Source organism: Amphiura filiformis, chromosome 20 (assembly GCF_039555335.1).
Source record: "Amphiura filiformis chromosome 20, Afil_fr2py, whole genome shotgun sequence".
NCBI lineage: Eukaryota > Metazoa > Echinodermata > Ophiuroidea > Amphilepidida > Amphiuridae > Amphiura > Amphiura filiformis.
In genome coordinates, this window is record NC_092647.1 from 4,583,326 (window position 1) to 4,605,165 (window position 21,840).

Consider the following 21,840-nt stretch of genomic DNA (forward strand, 5'->3'; position numbering starts at 1 on the left):
AAATCAGTGTTTGTAACGCAAATGTGCCCCACCATATGACACGTGACCATATATGAAATATATGCAAGATGGATTAAATGCTTACCCCTGTTATCAACAATGTTCAGTCCATGTGGTTCAGATATGAAAATTGTTTGCTTATGAACACAACAAAATTCCTCATTACAAGGCACTACAGTGTACTTCAAATGGAGCTCATATATCAGTGATGTCATAGAGAGAGAGTCATAGAGAGTCCATGCTTTCGATTATGGTCGGCGCAATTACGAAATTATGGTCTAAGCTTGATATCATTTCTTTGTATCTTACTGTTTTTACCAATAATCAATGTAGTTAATGAGCTAAGAATGTTCAAAAGATTTTTAAAATGCTGATAGATCCATCCACACCTTAACAGTCATCTTGGACTCACAACCATTCAAGATTTTCAGAAATAAATTTCAATATATATTTCACTCGATTAGTTCATGTGCTTGACAATTGGTTGCACTTGTATGTGAACAATGTATACATTGAATGCAATGTACATTCGTCAAGCACATATGTGCTATCAAATGATACCATGAAATCGATCAAAGACGAAGACAAGAGATAGCCAGGTAAACCTTTTCCCATATTGTGTGACAATTAAATATATGCCAGATATGTATTTCTCATAATCATCTTATATCAAGTTCATTAAAGTACTACCATACATCTTACTCCACGGTATCATGAGTATTATGACACCACATAACAGGTACTCCCAAGGTGCATTTTGTGTAACCCACGCATGAATCTGGCTGTTCATGACCATTCTCAAAACTCCAGTCACCAACATAGAATATATATATACCAAGGAAGTATTGATTTAACTTGATGAGCCTTAACAATTGCAAATACCGCTTAATTGATTTGGGAGTGAAACTAGTCCTAAGTCAACAGTCTCCTATGTATCCAACAAAATGTATGTTGGTTTAAGACTCACCAATAAGGGATTTTGTTCTAAGATGTGGGGAAATGGAATCAAAGCAAAAGCCTACTTCCAGTTAGATAAGGATTTGTGTCCGGATATAATACGATGGAACTTACAAAGATGTGAAGAAAATTGAATGGCTTATGATACCACTAAATATTACACAAGATATCAAGATTGAAGATTGAATTTTAGAGGATGACGCCTCTGGTAATTTTGGAAAGCAAACAAAGACAAAAATCTGTATTTTCTTGCGGGATTTCTGCACACAGCAAGCATGTTGTGCCAATATTTTTTGCAAATTGTATCAAATAATATGCTTTTAAAAATAATGAAGAAGGAGGTGGCCTATTTGCTTCAACCTAGCTGAGTCCTGATTTTTTCTTTCTCAAAATTTCCATAAGTCAGTTTGCTCGAGCCCCAAACACGTCATTTAAATAATATGCTTGTTATATTAAACTCTTTGTATTGTAAAATGTAAAATGATCACCTTACCTGACATACATACAGTGTTGTAAAGAGTCACAATTGAGAAAGCGAGTCGAGTCTCAAGTCAAGTTAAGTAGGCGAGTCGAGTCTCAATCAAGTCAAGTCAACTGTGGTTGAGTCACAAGTCAAGTCATTTATTATTTACTTGTTTGCTCAAGTCGAGTCAGACACCTTGTATAAGTCTAAACCTCGGTCAAATCAAGTCAAACACTTTGCTTGAGTCATCTCGAGTTGACTTGAGTCAATAGTTGACTCAAACAAGTCACCTTGAGTCACTTCAAAGTGGTAACTGAACACATTAATTCACTGGTCCCCGTAGCTTTTGTTCATATTTCAAGTCCATGCCATGCATACGAAGCAGTGCGAAAGATTGAAGCACCATCTCTGTGCTCGCTTTACAAACAAACTACAACAGGGCTTCTCAAACTGTTTTTCCTGTGGCCCAAATTTCATAAGAAAAATATGGCGTGAACCACAGCATAAAATATTGCTGTTACTTCCCAAAACTTATCAGCAGCGTAATTTATAAAGGGGGCACAATTTCAAAGTCATCCACGGCCCCCAAGGAAGAACAACCTAGGGTTGAAGTGGGCACTCCATGGCTGAATAAAATTGAATCTGAATCTGACTGGCTACAATAGAATTACTTTTCCGGGACAAATGCACAAAATCACACAAAAACTTTAATGCTAAAATGGGTCAAAATTGGGCCTTGATCAATAAAATGGTATGGTGGTAGCCTGCACTTTATAATTGAAGAACCGAATTAAAAAGACTAAGTTTGCGTATGACGTCCTGTCAACTAGACCAAAATGTTGAACTGCATTGCGCAGGTCAGCAAACCCCCAACCACATACAATTATCATGTGGTGTATTTTTTTCTGGAATAGGAAGCAGTATTCTGAATGTGTTTTGAATGAATGAACGAACAAAACGAACGAACAAAACAAATTACCTATAATTCGTCCTATAGCCCTCTGTGGTAGGTATATCTCTACAGTGTCTATGACGGGTTGCTCTGAAATACATTTATTGAGCAGTTGCTCTGCCATCATGGCATTCTCTGGACTACCTCGGATGATCACGACACGATCCTCTTCCTCCTTCAGGCCACTCTCGCCTTGAAATCGAACCCTAGCACCACTTTCCTCTTGGATCTGCAACCAAACAGATAAATATATACATGTAAAAGATGGAAAAGAGCAGACCTCTAATAATAAACCCATATTCCTGGTTCTTCATCATGTGCCTGTCAATTATAGACCCTCTTTTTTGAGACAAATCTGCCACCCATGACCCCCTATTTTCATCAGCTTACACCCAATGACCCTCTTTTTAAAGACATTTACACCAAATCTGCAAATTTAACATTTGTAGCCATTTTACACCAATTTCTAGCTTCAAAATGGCTAATTTTCGCCCCAGAATGTTACTTTTCATGGTCAATGACGCCTAATTTTTAGCGTTTCCACACTGATTGACCCCCATTTTCTTGGAGGCCCCACTGAATGACCCCCTTTTTTCGGTAAAAAAACCCTCAGACCCCTAGTGTCGTACTCTGGTAGGCACATGTACATCACCTTCATATTCTAGTGCCCCCACCCGATAGCACAAAGAACCAGTTGAGAAAATAATAATTATAATCAAGTGGAATAAATAAATAATCAAGTGGAAAAGATGTCTGCATAAATATAGCTGATCTCCTCTCTGATTGACTGTCATTTGGCGTAGTTTGCCAGAGGTGGTGGCATGTAGATATTCATATAGTGATATACCACTACACCACTGCATGTGTATTAAAATGTCCTGCACCATGGTTCATACATTTTTTGACTTATGAACTTTCTCCCCATCCCAATCTTTAATTAACTACTATCTCATTTGACAAGTGATAAGTAGACAAGCAGCATTCACTCTATCTTGAAATCTCATACGGTACCCTAAATAAAGTCTCCCCCCCCCCCCAAATTAGCACAATTTTGGCTAAAATATGTTTATTCTAAAAATCTGGTGCATCAAATCAGGGATAACAATGATCAAATTGGCACAATTTTGGCTCAAAAATTCCTCAAATTCATTATTATAATGCAGACTTGCATACTCTGCTGGGCTAAAATTGTGACATATGGCCTCCTGAGTAAACACTAACCAGTGACAAGATGCACCTGATTATGAGAAATTCTATCCATCTTGTTGCATGCCAAATGCTTCTTGAGGCCAATATAATGGGGGCTTTGGCCAAGTCTCAAGCCCACTGATTCAAACAGAAGAGCACTAACTAATTGAAGATTTCATCACCCTTGCCCTGTTTTTGTTATGCCACTGCATTTTGATGCCTCAACAGTGACGGCGCTTACGGGTGACAAGGGGGAATTTGCCCCCCAAATATTTTTTCTTGCCCCACAGTCTGCCCCCCCACACTTTTGAGGCAAAACCCTCCAAATCACATAAATGTCCCCCTGAAATTCACTTTTCCCCCCAATGCCCCCTCCCCTGAAAAAAATTCCGGGGGCCGCCACTGTGCCTCAATACTACACAGGTTGTCAAACAGGCGACTTTTATATCGTCCTGCGACTTGAACATGGTGACCATGATTTTGTGACTTTTGGGGGGTACTCTTCAGTTTCTGAGGAAAACATCCATAATAGCCCCTTTTTGCTATAATTTTGCTACAAACCTGTGATTTGGTAACCCAGTCAGGCGAGTTTTATATCGTCCTGCCTGCGACTTGAACATGGTGACCATGATTTTGTGACTTTTGGGGGGTACTCTTCAGTTTCTGAGGAAAAACGTCCATAATAGCCCCCTTTTTGCTACAATTTTGCTACAAAACAACAGATATTGAAAAGGATTTTGGGATAAAATTCACAACAACAATTATCAATTTTAGGCCACTTTGGTCTTAAAGTTTGTGCAAACATTTTTGCTGAACCATGAAATGGTATCAGCCTATAAGTGTGAATGTTACTAGCTTACTTACTAGCTTACTTACTAGCTTACTAGCTTACTAACTAACCATTTGGTCTGAAATGGACATATCTCTAAATGTTGACGAAGGTATGACCCCATGAGTGGTGTCATATGAAAGAGGAAAACATAAAGAATATAATAAAAATATTTCCAAACGTCAGAGGTCATCCAGGGGTCACAGGGGTCAAAAAGGTCATTTTAACTGAAAATGCTCCGATTGAGCTTAAATTTAAATGCAATGATCCTTGTGACATTCTAAACATGTTCAAAACATTTAAAAATGTATTTAAGGTCATTAAGGGGTCATAAAGGGGTCAAAGGTCAAGGTTCTCAAAATGCTCCAATTGAGCTGAAATTTAAATGCAATGATCCTTATGACATTCTAAACATTTAAAAATATTTTAAAATTCATTTAAGGTCATTAAGGGGGTCATAAAGGGGTCAAAGGTCAAGTTTTCCAAAATGCTCCAATTGAGCTGAAATTTAAACGCAATGATCCTTATGACATTCTAAACATGTTGAAAATATTTTTAATTCATTTAAGGTCATTAAGGGGCAATAAAGGGGTCATAAGTCAAGTTTTCAAAATGCCAGCTTCTCACGATCAAGGTATATTAAAACGGCAATTAATGAAACAGTCTTATTAAAATTAATACTATCCTGCACAGTATTGCTGCTTGATCAGATCGTCGCAGTCATCCGCCTAACTAATATGGTACCTCGTGCACTTTGCAAAGCTGCACAGTATTGCTGCTTGATCAGATCGTCACAGTCATCCGCCTAACTTATGGTACCTCGTGCCCTTGCAAAGGGCACAGTTGCTCTAGTTCATTGTATATTCTTTACTTTTCCTCTTTCATTAACACCACTCGGGCGGTCATACCTTCGTAGCATTTCGAGATTATGTCCATTACAGACTCCGGGTGACAGTGGTATAGGCCTACCACAATATACTGCCGAAGCCACATGGTTCAGCTATGGTGCGGTTATCGCTCTAGTTAAGTGTTGTGCCTGCAAAATTGTATTGTATTGTAAGTGTGAACTTTTTTGTATTGTATTGTAAGTGTGAATCTTCTTTTTTTGGGGGGAGGAGGCAGTGGGGTATCAGGGTCAGTTGTTTGAGGGGGTGGGTACAATTTTGGCTGTGTGTTACTGTGTGTGCGAAGCGCGAAAAACAAAAAATCAATAGTAGTTAGTACACTATTTTAGCCCAAAAATTAAGGTGAAATTTTGTGTTTGCCAGGCTAATTTTCAATTTTACACTATTTTCCCCAAAATTAAGGTGAAATTTTGTGTTTACTGGACCAATTTTCAATTAATTTTTTTTTTGGAGGGTTAAGAAGTTGAAAATTTCTTTGGGTTGGTTTTAAGGGGTGTTGACATTTTCTTTTGGGGGGAGGTTGAGTTAGTAAAACAATTCATTTGGAGGGGGAGGGGTTCAACCCCCCTAACCTCCCTGCAAAGACCACACTGGTATGAATGAACATTGAGTTAAGGGGGTACTACACCCCTGGCCAATTTTGTGCCTATTTTTGCATTTTTCTCAAAAATTATAGTGCATTGGTGACAGGTAAGATATGTATATTATAAAGGGCAAAGACTACAACTACTGCACTGAAAATTCAGCAACTCAAGGCAAGTAGTTATTGATTTATTGATCAAATATTGGTTTTCCTCATTTTTGACTGTAACTCCACAACTGTTGTCTGTGCTGAAATAAAATTTCCAGTGCAGTAGTAGTTGTACATGTAGTCCTTGCCCCTATAATATACATACATGTATCTTACTTGTCACCAATGCGCTATAATTTTTGAGAAAAATGGAAAAATTGGCACAAAATTGGGCAGGGTGTAGTACCCCTTAAGATACCTTCACTGTCTCTTGCACTATTAAAAGTTAACATTTCCAAACCCTACAGAATTTGTTTTCCCCAATCGATTAATTCACTGATGTATTTACAATTACTTCCAGTTGATTTGACGGCATTTAGAATTTGAGTAGGAAATGTGAAAGGTGATCATCTGGGGAGGATTCAAGCTATAGACACAACCACATCAAGGCCACCGGGTGTCTGAAATCGAATTTGTGGTTGAAAGTAAAATAGGCCTGTATTCTTTACAGCTAGATAGGCAAGTAAATAATATCATTTGAACAAAAACTAATGAGGACCATTAAACCTCAAATGGTAAATTACCTGATAATTGGCAAAAGTGTTGATGTATTCAAGCAATTTAACAATGGCAAAATATATTGCAACCTGTTTTCTATTCCGCTTCTCACATACACTATGGTTTTAAAGCAGGCATGGGCAACCTACGCTACGGATGCCGCCCACCTGTAATGTTCATGCCCCCGCGAGACCATCTAAATATGAAAATTGTTTTAATGGTATTTTCTTTAGCCTATATAAGTGTGTTAGAAGTAAATGTACTGAGTTATGAGTATATAGTTTTTACATTAAACCTTTAATTTTCATGATGCATTTCTTTAAAAAAACACAACATCAAAAGCAAAAATAACTTGTGTGCACTTTAAATACCCTAAAATCCATGAGCTTCCGGTGGCTCCCCTAAGGCAGGCCCCTGGACACCACCCTTACCGCTTCGCATTTTGAACATGCTTGCAATGCACACATACATTTGGACTCCTTTCAATGGACTTCTATTTCTGGGTTTTGAATGTTGGAAGGTACGAGATACATAAATCGAGGAATCTTAAAAGTTTGTGCGAATCAAGGATTCTTGTAAAATTCTCCTGTGAGAGTTTCCAATTTTTGTTGAAAAAAACAATACTATCATGTTTTAGCAAATGAAACACATCCAAATGCTTATCCTGATCTTAATCCTTTTTTTAACCTGGATGAATTGCAGACACTATTCTCCCGTGATACCCACGGTAGGATATACAGACAGCCAGACATTACCGTGATCGGAACTGGCTGTGAGGTCTTTGTCATTACACCTAATGAGCAGATAATAAATTTTTTATATTTGCTTCCCCCAAGAATTGAACGAACTTACCCACTGGCCCCACACTGCACTCTAAAGTTGGACCTACATGTACCTTGCAATGAAAGTTGGTGGAAAGGGGCAAAAACCGGCAATTTTCATCTTTTCGTACAATCACTGCCACAAAATTCAAAGACTTGGCACACGCATTTAGTATCTCAAGAGCATGCCAAGATATTACTCTTTAATCTTATTATTTTAAGTTAATTTTAACTGTGTTTGCTAAAAATTAGAGTGCAAAGACTAATATAAGGCCGTATAAAATTAATATTTTGGTTCTCGTCCAGAGGATTTTCATGAATTGATGAGGGAGGGAGGTGTTTTTTGTTTTGTTTTTTTTTTCAGTGTAAAATCAGCATTGTCTGTAGTTTTCGGTCTTTTCCAACAGTGCTCGAGAGAAACGATGAGGCACTTTTTTCTTCAAATGTGAGATTCTGAGGATAAACCCCTAGAGTACCACAAAAAGACTTGGAAGTGGTCCTTGTTCTCTAATAAACTTATTTATATGTATGAAAAATTCATAAATCATTCCAAAGTCTAAAATAATTGAAAAATCTAAAAAAAAAGAAAAAAAAGGGACAAATCCCAGAAATTGAGGAGGAGGGACGAGAACCAAAACATTAATTTTATACGGCCTAATGGGGGTATGGACAGGTTCAGTGTTCGATTTTCATCTACTTTTTTGGGTAGCAAAAACTGCTCTCACTTTCAGATTTGAGTAGCAATTCCAAAATTGTTGAGTAGCAGTTTGTTTTCACCATATTTTGTCGATTTTTTTGTATACCTTTTACCATCGCCAAAACATTCCTACTTTCAGGGGAATTCCGGCCATAACTGTATCTATCATCTTTTTTCTCCCTTCTTGCAAGTTTGTAGACAAATGAAGTGGCCATTGATTGATTTTCGTATATTTTTTTGTGTAGCAAAAACTGCTACTCACTTTCAGATTTGAGTAGCAATTCCAAAATTGTGAGTAGCATTTTGCTATGCTAATCCAGGTAAATCGAACACTGGACATGTTACAAAAGGTCTGTCAAACCTAAGAAACCTTTTTTGCAAATCAAGTCTACATGTTTGTGATTTGCCATTGACTTTTATAGTTGAACTTTCATAACTCATTCCCAAATCGATTCTCATGATTTATTTATACATTTTTGACCCATTTCACCGTTCCAATGCCCTAAAGGGCTGCCCCCAATGTAAAATAAGGTATGTTGTGAAGTCCGCAGGGATCCATACTATGTAAAGGGTGTTAATTAGGTTGATTAATGTACCACTGGCATGCATACCACCTGTCTCTCATACCTGTTTTATTTTGGCTCCTTCTCTTCCAATGACAGTACCGACCATCTTAGCTGGAATTTTCATCTCTATCATCAAGAACTGCCCAGTTGCTAAATCGTTGGAAGGTTTTTCATACTCCTCTGAAAAAAAACCCACAAACAATCCAAAAAAATAAAATTAATAATAATATAAACCCAAAAACACAAAAACACAATTTCCCAAAAAGAATGCAAAAAAAAAAAAAGAAAAAAAAAAGTTTTTTTTTTTTTTTTTTAAAGAACTTATACACCTTCCAAGGTTGGATCCAGAGAAATGCTGCTTAAAAACAAGAAAAAAGAAGTTAAATATTGGAAGTTTTTTTCCAAAAGCTGGATGAAGTTGTACATTTTAATTACTTTTGCTTCTATTGAATAGCTAGCAATGCATGCTATACTTGATCAGCTCATAATATATCAGCTCACATAGAGAACAGAGTGTTTATGGAACTACTCTGGAGTCCAAATCAATACAGGACTAATTTTTTTAGAATAAAAAAAAATTATATCTTGCTTTGCCATTATTTGAAATTTAGCTCCATCCTTTTATTCAATCTATGGGAATAAATGTTAAAATTTCATATTCAAATTTATTTTTGGAAAATTGTAACTTAAATTTATAGGCTTTGGCACACGATTGCAGCATTCAGTGTTAGGTTGGGGACTCTCAAAATCAACAAAATAGAATTTAAAAATTGCAAAAATCATGTATTCCTAAAGTATGTTATTGTGAGTTTGCAGCACAGACTACTACAGACAACTGTCAAAGCCCCCATGCTTTGTATGCTGTGAATTCTCACATATTCATGAGAGCCGATTGTTTGATTGTGCCGTGTCTGACAATAGAGCGTTGTGTGCCTTCGTGATTAAGATAGGCCGTAAAAATATGCGGTAAGTGTAAGTGCGCAGGAGCTTTGCCTGTCGCATTTCATGGAACAATCAGCCCTCATTATATCGGGTGATGCTGAGACTTTGACTGCTTGTACGCGGTCTGTTACATGTATCTATTTCGTCCATGATATGATTTGAAGTCTTACACGATACTGATTTAATAGGAGCATCAAGGTAGCCCTACCACATGGCCTTTTTTTTTTTACACACTACATACTATGAGACACCACTATATCCTGAGAACTGCTTAAAACCCAGTGACAGCTCACAACCCACTAAGCAGTTCTCGCCCGAGTTCTCGGGTATAGCGTGTTTTGGAGTATAGCGTGTAAAAAGAAAGAAAAAAAGGCCCTGTGGTAAGGCTACATCAAGGACACATCCTTAAATAATACCAAGCAACATACCTTCTTCTCTTTTCCTAAACAACAGATAAAGTAGAAACAGTGATGTTGGGAGAGTGATGGCCAGTGCCACTTTCTGCTTGGTGCTGAGGTCATCCAGTACCATGATGTCTATAGTGATCAATGCTGACTGATGGCTGGATTCTTCATGAGGTATATAACTGGTGGACTGTAGAATAGTGAAATGAAAAGTTTGAATTAGAACATATCATACAAAACATGCATGGGAAGTAAAAATAGTATCATGTTGACAAGATATAGATCCACAGCAAGCATGGGCAACCAGTGGTGGGTGGATCTCAAGCAGTCAGGGGGGGGGGGGCAATGTAAGAAAAAGAAATAAAATGTACCAAAAATGGCTGTGGGAAATGGCAGTCCATAAAGCCTTTCGTGGACAAGTTTTCCCCATTATTGTAGGCCTAATTGCTGTGCATGTACAAATGTACATGTAATGATCATATAAACACTTCAAGGCTATTAAAAGGACAATCAGAATGGTGATTTGCTATTAAGACAGATAGAATATTGTGCATACTGTACATGTACAGTGCATGCATTCATGGGTATACCATTTTTCACCCTGATGTGGCAGTGAAGTCAACACGTTGAAGCAACTGTTTCAGTCGCACATCTATATTGATCAATGTCTGTCTGGGGTTCCTTATAAGCATGTGCGTGTGTACACCAGCACTTTGAGCATATATATGCTAGCAATTTGAGGCTGCCCCCAATGTTGATCGAGAAAACTACAAATGTACAAATGTACGTATCTACTATCCACATGATCCACGACGACACAATAGTTACTATGTGTGGATAGAGATACATGCACGGATCTGTAACTATACCAAGGGTGAAAAAAAGAGAGCTTGATATCGAACCAGGGGCCACTTTAGCAAAAAGTGGCCTCTGGTTCACCAAGATTTGGAGTGAACAGTCCTTCATTTAAATAAATCAGTGGAGCTCAATTAATTGCTCTCCTGGAATTGTTCAGGAGAGCAACTTTGAGCACTCCTGGTAGAACAGAGGAGCTCAATTTGTGCTCCCAATTGAACATGAAGACAGATCATTTTGCGTCCATATCCCATGCATTTATTGTATGTGGACGCAGATAAAACTTCGAAATTTAATCATTTATAGTTGATGATGAAAATTAGAAATTTCAATTTATAAAAATAAAAATATTTTTTTAAAACAATAAAAGCCCCAAAATTTTGACCAACCTGCTAAGAAGTGAAGTAAATTCTGCAATATTTGTAAATGCAACGTCAGGAAATCTTGTACTTTATGTATGCTTTCCGTAACGATGGTTTGATGGGGAAATCCCAGCCAGCGACCCGGTTGATGAAATTCACACTTTGGACTGACGATATGCGGTTAATGTTTATTTACTTATTTATCACAACCTGAAAATATTCAGTTTTTAATGTTTTAAGGGGGTACTACACCCCTGCCCAATTTTATGCCTATTTTTTGCATTTTTCTCATAAATTATGGCGCATTGGTGACAAGTAAGATATGTATATTATAGGGGCAAGGACTACAACTACTGCACTGGAAATTTTATTTCAGCACAGACAAATGTTGTGGAGTTACAGTCAAAAATGAGGGAAAACCAATATTTGATCAATAAATCAATAACTACTTGCCTTGAGTTGCTGACTTTTCAGTGCAGTAGCTGTAGTCCTTGCCCCTATAATATACATAGCTTACTTATCACCAATATGCTAAAATTGTTGAGAAAAATGTAAAAATAGGCACAAAATTTGCCAGGGGTGTAGTACCCTCTTAAGTGTATTTTATCATAAATAATCTACGTTTCCTTTATTAATATTATTGTTATGATGAATAAAAGCAATTTTAGAAAAGGCAAAATCAAAATGATAACTTTTTTTTGCATTATTGTGGCACCACATGTTTTAGCGCCATTAACAACACATTAATTTAAGAAGTCTGGACCCCGAAAGTACGAAAATTTGCTAGAAATTGGCCGAGTTTGTGCATGTTTTTGCACCTGTTTCTGACCACGTTTTGGACCAAAACTGATACAGAAATGTATGGAATACGTGAGCTTGGAAAACGAGCTATAAGCAATCTTATGGTTTCTGCCTGACTCCCATGTGCTACCGAATGTCACAACCATAAAAATGCGCTCATCCAACATGAATTGGGGTTGACGTTGTTGAGCTGCTGCTACGATTCTTAGTAAACGAGGTTGTTATGTCAGTGCTTAGTTGTGCCTTTCAAAAACTCTAGATATTTCTACCATTTCGAATACCCCATTGTTTAAACACAGACCCCAGAAGAGCACCGACCACTTGGTCCATGGTTCAACTCTATTCAGTCACTTGTCATACTCAGACAAAAGTGGCCCAAGTGGTTTTAAGACTAGGTTACATAATTGGCCATATCTTCACTTGTATACCATCAATTTTATTGGAACAAAGCTTATTTGGTGGCTAAAGAAATGATCTTGATAGACATATAAATATCAAACCAAAAAATAAGCGGAATACTTGTTTCATTCTATTTTCCAAATTGTATAAATTTTATTGTTACACCCTGTACATGTACAGTATGTAAAGTAAGTAGGCCCTACTGCAAAATAGTTATCTATGCTCCAGGCAAGTCTAAGCTCTATATGAAGCTTCAAGTACATTGTAGGTATGAGAGGCAAACCTAAAACACGCTTGCTAGTCAGCCAAATTGGCCTAGACCGGGGCCCAAACACAATACATATTTACATAGAAATTTAAAAGAAAAGATTGGTCAAGGAAACCTACATAAATATGTTGTCTATACTTCACATGACCCAAATCTACATGTATGATTTTTTTGGTGATGAGACAATCGCATTGGAATTTTAGAGGATTTTGATAGCAGTTCCACATAGGAAAATCACACGTATCATGAGACTATTATACACATGTGCTGTTTTGTTTTTTAATTGAAGCATTAAATATTGGCTGAATACTTTTGATGAAAGTCAAACTTTAATTTGACAAGATGTAACTTTGGTACGGAAAGTGCTTTAATTTGATATAAAATGATGCATTTTGATGGCAAATTTGAATTCACCTTTCATACCTATACATTGACTTTTTGTATCATGAATGTATTTCAATTCATCATGTTCATGGCATGCTATCCTTTTCCATTGCGTCGGTTATCACTATCAGTAGCATGGATTGAGATTGAGTTAGATTTCTCGATCAAGCCGAGTGGAATGAGCCTTGACATCACTGTGGCACCAGGGTGAAAAATGGCATAGAAAATTTGATTCCATTAATTAAATGTACATCAGACACAAGCCAATCCTGTCTAAAGTGGGTTTTCTTATTCCTATAAAAGATTGGTTGCGCATTCATGAGATGCTAATTTCTATTGTTTTTAATTTCTGTTGTGACGAATAGTGATAGTACATGTAGTAGTAGTAGTAGATCGTAGTTCCCGCCTTTATGTAGGCGCATCCCTGAGTCACAGGGTAATAGGGAGCTGGGGGGTCGAAACAATTATATAAAATCCACAGAAGCGACGACACAGCACATAAATCCTCCACCAACAAACATCTAGGTGACTAGCTAATTAAACACCAAAATACCGCCACGAAATATTATACAGCATCTTGCCCGCTACCATCACTCTTGCAGACTAGATGAAAAGTACATAGGTGATCAGCCCAGGCTGAAGTTAAAGGGCGTTTATTCTTCCATGATGAACTTTCTCCTACGGTGGAGCCTCCTTGTTTCACTTTCTATGGCTTCAAGACTCTTATTATCTGGGGGTAGGGCAGAACTCCATCACAGGTGCAGTCAAGAATGAGTTGCATCAAGGTGCCTTCCTCTCTTGTGATGTCATGCCATGTTAAGCTGGAGTAGGCCTATTCATCAATTACTGCTGGACGCAAGTGTTGCATGTGAAAATCTCTTGTTTGCTCCAGACAATTACATGAGAGCAGGAAATGACCCATAGATTCAGGCTCAGTCTTGCGCATCTGACATGTGGCCTCTGTGCCAGGGTAGTATTTTGCCTTCGTTTCTTGGAGAGTGTATGTTCCGGTTAATAGCAGTCTTTTAGCAGACGTGCCTTGACGGCTGCTCTCTGGGTGTCCATGACATCTGGGCTAGTGGTTGACCAGACATGATGTGGGGCCATAGTAGGAGGTCCCAGTTAACATACTTAAGGGTAGATTTCCTTGCAGCACCGTCACGAAGCCTGTCGAACCAGAAAGAGTTGACTGCACTGTCAACACTTTCTTTCCACTTAATTTTCGATGGTGCCTAGTCTGTTCGGTATAATCTATCAGTAAATGGTGATAGTCTGTTCTGTATAAAATCTATCAGTAAATCAGGAGCTCTGGCAGACGTGGTTTATACTGTAGTCCGACATCTTGGTACCCAATTAGGCGTTTATTGATCACATAACCTGGCGATACTATTGTTGGGCGTCATCGCTATCATCACATATATTGTAACATCTCCCTTTCTTTATAAAAGGAAAACAATTGAATGGCTAATAACATACTATCACATATATTGTAACAACGAACACGCATCTATTCAATTCTCTCTCACTTCACAGGACTGATATTCTTATGGCCAATTCCATGCCAAAAGTGCCTTTGTAACGTCCGTAACAAAGTTTTGGAACATTATTGCTCAAAACAGGAGCATTTATTTCAAACTTGCTAATCATGCCTCCATAGATTGATGTCACAGCTACTTTTTTCATCATGAAAAACGTTACGGACGTTACATTTGAGATAAAATGTAACGTCCGTAACACTAAATCAACAGTGTAGGACGATACAGGAGTATTAATTTCAAACTTGCTTTTCATGTTTACAAAGAATGGAGTCAGGGCTTGCTCAATATAGTTAACAGAAAAAAATAAAACACAGAACTGAATAGAGATTTAAGGATATGTACCATCTGTCAAAAAGGCAGGCACTTTCGCGTAACGTCCGTAACGCTCGTTTCTAATTTCTGTAGCTAATTAACTAAGAAAGCCGAAACAAAATTGCTTCATTATAAGGCCCTTTACACTTGATTATTAGTTTCCTGTTGAAGATTTTGAAAAAGGGATGAGGTGACTTTTAATTATTAATTATCTTTTATTTTATTTATTTAGTTTGAAATATTACAACCAACTATTGACTCGTTTTGACTAGGGCGGGCATTTAATTATTTCACAACAATATTTGATTTTATAAATAAGTGAAGGTGGAGTTGTACTCTTTGTTTATTCATCATTATTGTTGATATTATTAAAGTCAGAAAATGGCAAGTAGAAGTAGTTGAAAGTTATTTTAAAGGAGAAAATTAGAAATAACAATAAAATAATTAATTATTTTGAGATTTCCAATTTTGGATGCGGGCGGTAAACAGGAAACTAATAATCAAGTGCAAAGGGCCTAATGAACATTAGAGTGTGTACTAGTAGCATACTAAGAAATAAAGTGTTATCCTAACAGCAAACATGTGTGCTATTCACTTAAAAGTTGCAAGTTGCATGTATCTGTAACGTCCGTAACGGTGGAATTGGCCTTAAGCTGAATCTATACTCGATCGCCGAGTGATCGAGAACTCTAGCTAAGAATTTAGCTCACCGATAGCTTCACATTCTAGGCTAGAGACCTTTGCATTCAAAATCTAGTTGGATCCGCTAAAGCATGACAACGTGTAAAGCAATGGAAGGTCAGAAGTAAACACAGCCGATCACGACAGGTGATTGCATCAAAAATGTTGCTAAAGTTACACTTCAGCAAAATTGTAGCCATGGTCCAAAATATGCAAATCTTGCTCAAAAGATAGGCCTACAGTTGACTCGTCGAAATAACTTTCATTCAAATTTCAACATTAACAGAATAAATAACCTATGGTGTTAAAAATTGCACCGCTGTCCGACCGAAAAACCATCTATAGTAAAGTAGTCTAGCATCGAATGCGTAACTATCGTGTGCAAATTCGAAGCTATATAGAGTTCTCTAGCAAAATGTCAGTTGCTGTCAATAATTGTTTTGACTTTTAATTTTATCACCAAAAGTTAATAATAATGGAGAAAGGTAAATTAATTAGCAAAATAATAGATCCAGTTGGTTGTGTATGATTCGTTGACGCATTCAAGTGTCAAGCGATATCGCTGGGAAGTTGAGATTTCTTCAACAAACTTGCAAAAGCGACATTGTTTTTGCCTCGGCGATTTGAATCGATTGATCCGCTTGACGCTCTAGAAATGTAAGTTAACACTGAGCATGCGTGAGAATTGCTTTTCGGCAAAAGCGATAGAGTATAAATTCAGCTTTGTTTAATTTAATTTACTCTAAATGATAGCCATCGCTCGGTTTTCTACCAAGTTTTCTACCTACATGTATGGCGCTCTAGCTGAAATACAGCAAGATAATGTAAGATAGTAAAATGTAATCCTGTATTTTAGATAGAGTACACACGTATAGAATGTACGTATGCAGTCAAGGCATGCAAGGTGGTCGAATTCAGCGTCCATTTGTGCATGTGGAGTAAGCTTACAGTTCAAGCTGTTGGAAAAACGCTCAGAGATAAGAAACTAAACAAAACTGCTACAATCTATCACCACAAGAATATTACCTACCCGTTTGCCAAGTGTCAATGCTTGCCCTAATTTGCTAAATCTGTTGGTCGTGGTTCTTCGTAAATTCGCACACTCAGCTCATGTCATTATGCGTCGGGTGCAATGACCTTTGACATGTACAATTGACTGCAAACTTTGACACGGAAGAAGATGAAAACCTTTTTGGGAGTAAAGGGGGTGTGGCATATTCATGATGTGGATTTTATTTCTTTGTTGGGAGGGAGTGTGATATATTCCCTTTCCTTTCATTTCCTTTCCTTTCCTTTTTCCTTGAATTCCTTTCCTTTCCTTTTCTTTTCTTTTTTCTCTTCTCTTCTCTTCTCTTCTCTTCTCTTCCCTTCCCTTCCCTTCCCTTCCCTTTCACTTCCCTTCCCTTCCCTTCCTTTCTCCTCTCCTCTCTTCCCTTCCCTTCCCTTTCCTTTCCTTTCCTTTCCTTTCCTTTCCTTTCTTTTCTTTTATCTTTCTTTCTTTTCTTTTCTTTTCTTTTCTTTTCTTTTCTTTTCTTTTCTTTTTTTCTTTTCTTTTACTTTTTTCTTTTCTTTTCTTTTCTTTTCTTTTCTTTTCTTTTCTTTTCTTTTCTTTTCTTTTCTTTTCTTTTCTTTTCTTTTCTTTTCTTTTATTATTATTATTATTATTATTTTGACAACAGATTTTCGGACAACGTAATCGTATATAAACGAAAAAAGTTATTTAAAAAAATAAAAACTACATACAAATATCTAGCACCAGTTTTTTTGTGTTTTGAATTTTGATCAACTTCACCAAAACATAGGGCCTATGTGAATAAAAGGCATTTTGCCTGACATGATACTATGTCAAAAGATAATAAAAAAAAAAACTTCACCAAAACAAATTGAAATTTGGGCGAAAATCGGCTTTTATTAATTTTTGGCAAAATTGAACATTTTCACCCATTTTTGGTGAAAATTTCTCAAATATGGTCATAATTTAAAAAAAAAAAGACTAAATAAATGGCTATAAATAAATGACTAAATAAATAAATGACTAAATAAATAAATGACTAACTAACTAACTAACTAACTAACTAACTAACTAACTAACTAACTAACTAACTAACTAACTAACTAACTAACTAACTAACTAACTAACTAACTAACTAACTAACTAACTAACTAAAATAACTAACTAACTAAATAACTAAATAAATACTGTGCAAACTTTGCTATCCGATCCCTTAAACCAACGTAAGTGACCAAATGGTACAATCCAGAAATTAATGGCACCACCCTAAAGTCAAAGAAGACATGTAAGTTAGTACCATAAATTTTTGGGAATTCCCAGACGAAAATTTTATTCCCCCCAAAACGGGAATTCCAATTTTGACAATAAAATGATTAAAACATTGAGAATTCCCAGTGTCCCTAAAAAAAGACAGGCACATTTTTGCCAAAGTATTTGGGAATTCCCAAGCCTAAAATTAAAAAGGTGTCTTTTTCTTGAATTCCCATGTCTTAGGGTTGTGAATATAATGACCATTGGGGGGGGGGGTTCCCAGAGCAAAAAATGGTGACAAATTTTGGGAATCCAGACCTGCCAACCTACAGAAGTCAGAAAGAGGGACATTGAGGCCCAAACCTTGTACTACATAATGTACCTACCAGATACCGACAAATTCAAAGACTTGAGGTGTGCAATACTTTCAGAATTCAGAGAAGGTTGTGCAGGTCTAAATTTATCACAATATAGACTAAAGAGAATACTATAGTGCAAATTTTACATCATTTTCTGCTGTTCTTACATTAAATTAGCCATCACTGAAATTTTCAGAAAGCAGGACTGTCCCTCATTTTCAATTTGGAAACCCCAAATGTGGGACAAAATTGAGGGACAGTTGGCAGGTCTGGGAATCCCGTGTCTTCGTTGGGGGTGCCTTTAATTTCTGGAATATCCCATTTCCACTTCAATGTAGTATTTCTTTGCGTCTTTTTTGTATCTGCACAGAATTTCACAGTTTCCTCTGATTATCTTGTCATTCGCTTACAATGAATACAAAAAGATATCACAAGCTAAATACGAACCTGATCCGGTTGATAGCCTCTATACATGCACAGGCAAAACATTGTAAGTCGTCAAAATGAGCAATGGAATGAAATGAAAATACGAACGGTAGGCAAAACTAATATACAGAAACTTTTTACTGTTTACATCAGACAAGTTAACTACATGACCGTTAAGATACAATCTAAAGTAATTGAAGGAGTACTTTATCATCCCAGTGAAAAAATGTGGTGACTATTGTGATGTGCTTTGAGTAATTTAATTTGATTATTTAAATTTGTTTACACTTAAAATCTATTCCATGAGAAATTTTAGGGATTCCCCTCTCTCAAGCAGCAAATTGAGCAACAACAAATTGAATCATGTCTAATTTGGGATAGTTGGGAATTCCCCTGAGATTGTAAAGTGAAAATTACATCATAACCGGGAATAACCCACAGGAAGTGATGTAGGCTAATGTGAAAGGTTAATGTTTATAATTATTCTTGGTAATTTCCAAGATTACACCATGTGTTGTAAAATAGCAATTGGCTATTAAATAATGGGATTTCCCAAGGCTTGATATATAAGAAAATGTTAACATAATTCTTCACAGTTGAATGTTGTTCTGAGCTGTGCTAGCTAATGTGCTTACAGTCCAATTCCTTCAAAGAAAGGAAATTGCGAACTAGAAATATTTTATGTAGTCAAATGTACCTGCCAGTATTGTCGGAGAAGATCTAGTTTACATCAAAGTGCGTACCTATTCCAAGAAAGAAAATTATATTCTTCTGACGACTTGCTGAAGTCAATATGAAACAACACATATGGCAATATAAGTGGAAACAATGGAACAACTGCAATGCAGTCCTGCTTCCTGAAGAACGGTGTAAAAGGTGAAAATAGCACCATGCATTTTGGAGATAGAGAACGGTGCAAGGAGTTAAGTGTTTGGAGAACTGCGCAAGGAGTTAAGTCCCGGGAGTTAAGTGTGGAGAAAGCAGCACCATTTCTGAGAGAAGATTTTTATACGCAAAGGATTTTACGCATAGGATTATAAGTGTCCTGAAGATATTCAGTCAAATCTTGTATAGGGGGCCTAATGGAATGAGATTTGCGTGGATGAATCCATATCTAACCTTGATCGAGTTGTATTAAAGTGTTGCTTTCTGATCATTTGATTCTCATAGTTTTAGTTGTGTACGCGTTGTGTTGCAGTGCCGACCCAGTGGTTATAAAATTCTTGAAATTTAGAATGAGAACAGCAGGACAGTGGTCCGATTGATTAGCCTCTATACATGCCCAGGCAAAACATTGTAAGGCGTGAAAATGAGAAATGAAATGAAATGAAAATAACCATGAAATGCTTAATTAACACCCGAACCTGGTTTTCTGTTTACATCGTGTAGAGGTTAACCAAATATGACCTATTTTTTTAGGTATCGCCCAGATGCAATATGAAATTAAATGAGTAATTTATAACTCAATATTATGAGGCCCGACAATTGAGCACATTGTACCCATCATATATTGACGCTACGAACCATGCATTTTGGAACTATTTTATTCAGTCTTAATTGGAAAAGCAAAAATATATAAATATAGCGTGTCAATAAGGACCCAAAAAGAACATACAAAAAGAGAATAGAAAATTCACTGAAAAACGGCTTAGAAAATATTATTACATTATCACTTGAAATGTGCATGATGAAATGATCAGGGAACAAACATACCTGAATATAGAAGTACCTTAGACTGTTAGATATACATTATTCGTGAAAGGTAACTCCTTCAACGTATCAAGATAGCTGCATTTTGTAAAATGCAACAATGAGCGATTGACAAATAGGATGGGTCGTTAGTTCTTGTATCGTTTTAATATGGTGCAGTTGATTGGCCAAGATGCAATCGCTCACAACTAGCGATGAAACTATGGATTTAGCAGTTAGGGACGTTTATATCCCAAAGGTGTTAACAGCAGACGATTGCATGAATCCGGATACAGAAGCTGACAACTGTTTCAACGCCTTAATCGGTTAATCTTTAACGTGTTCTTGAAGAAGGCGTCGAATCCCCAGATGGTGTATACATACCATCTCGGTAAAAGAACGTGAATATATCGACATGACTGGAATATAGTAGATAAAAAGGTATGCTCACGAAAATTTGAAGAATATAATTATAATGAAATTGATAGGTATTACTTCTCATAACTAGGTCACATATTTAATATATAGTTTGTTTAGAATGAATGTTCTTTTACACATTTAAACATATAAGCTCATATATCTCAACATAGTTAATACCAAAATAATACACTTGGTGGATTGCCTTGGATGGCTATTCAGAATCACATACACTAATAGTGTATCTCATTTATTTACAAATTGTAAACTTGCCCTTGCAGGGTATATGAAACGCACAGTAAGATACACTGCAAAAATAACATGATTTCATTGTAGCCGAGAAGAAGCAAAAGTATAGTAATGGACAAATTCAAAAAGAAGATGAAAGAAAGACGAAAACGAGGAGGACGACTGTGACTGTGATGGAGATGGAGATGATGAAGAAGAGAAAGAAAGAACTTGATAAACGAAGAAGGAAGAGATTAAGGAAGGAAAAGAGTTATATAGAATAAAGGCTAGCATAACAGATGAATAATGATAGAACAATAGTGAGCAACAATTATTACTAAGCATCGTATCTACATGGTGCAAGATCGCTGAATCGCATGTTTACATTTATTACCTAAAAGGCCTCTTGCATCTTTGCACCAAGGCAAAAACAAACAAACATCGTATCGTAGAACATTATGTGTCCTGAAGATATTCATTCATATATTGTATAATGGAATGTGATTTGCGTGGGTAAATCCATTCCCAGCTTTTGGTTGAGTTGTATTTATCGTGTAAATGTTCTTCGTTTAGGGAACAAACCAAAAGATCGATGACGTCCTATAAACGAAACTAGTTTCGTTTAGGGGGGGAGGGGGTAAAAATACTCGATTACGTTTGTACAAAAACATCGGTCTGAAGAATGTGTCATTATTATTATGTCAAAATTTTCAAAATTTCATTATTACGTTTCTGGTAGGGAGGGAGGGGGTCGGCTGAGAAACGAAACTAGTTACGTTTATAGGACGTCATCGATCTTTTGGTTTGTTCCTTTATCATAATTGACACAGCCGATATCGATAAAAC

General features: G+C 36.7%; 1 protein-coding gene across 1 annotated transcript in view; it reads right to left on the reverse strand.

Moving 5' to 3' along the window:
• LOC140141843 (tudor and KH domain-containing protein-like) overlaps window positions 1-16,754 on the reverse strand; it is a 36,684-nt gene extending 19,930 nt beyond the window's left edge. Inside the window, exons 1-4 of the mRNA XM_072163711.1 lie at window positions 16,643-16,754; window positions 10,037-10,202; window positions 8,728-8,846; window positions 2,400-2,601 (exon numbers count right to left, since the gene is read on the reverse strand). Coding sequence (XP_072019812.1) covers window positions 2,400-2,601; window positions 8,728-8,846; window positions 10,037-10,139 — 424 coding nt within the window. The 5' untranslated portion in view covers window positions 10,140-10,202; window positions 16,643-16,754. The remainder of the gene's footprint in view (window positions 1-2,399; window positions 2,602-8,727; window positions 8,847-10,036; window positions 10,203-16,642) is intronic.
• Window positions 16,755-21,840: the final 5,086 nt, after the last annotated feature.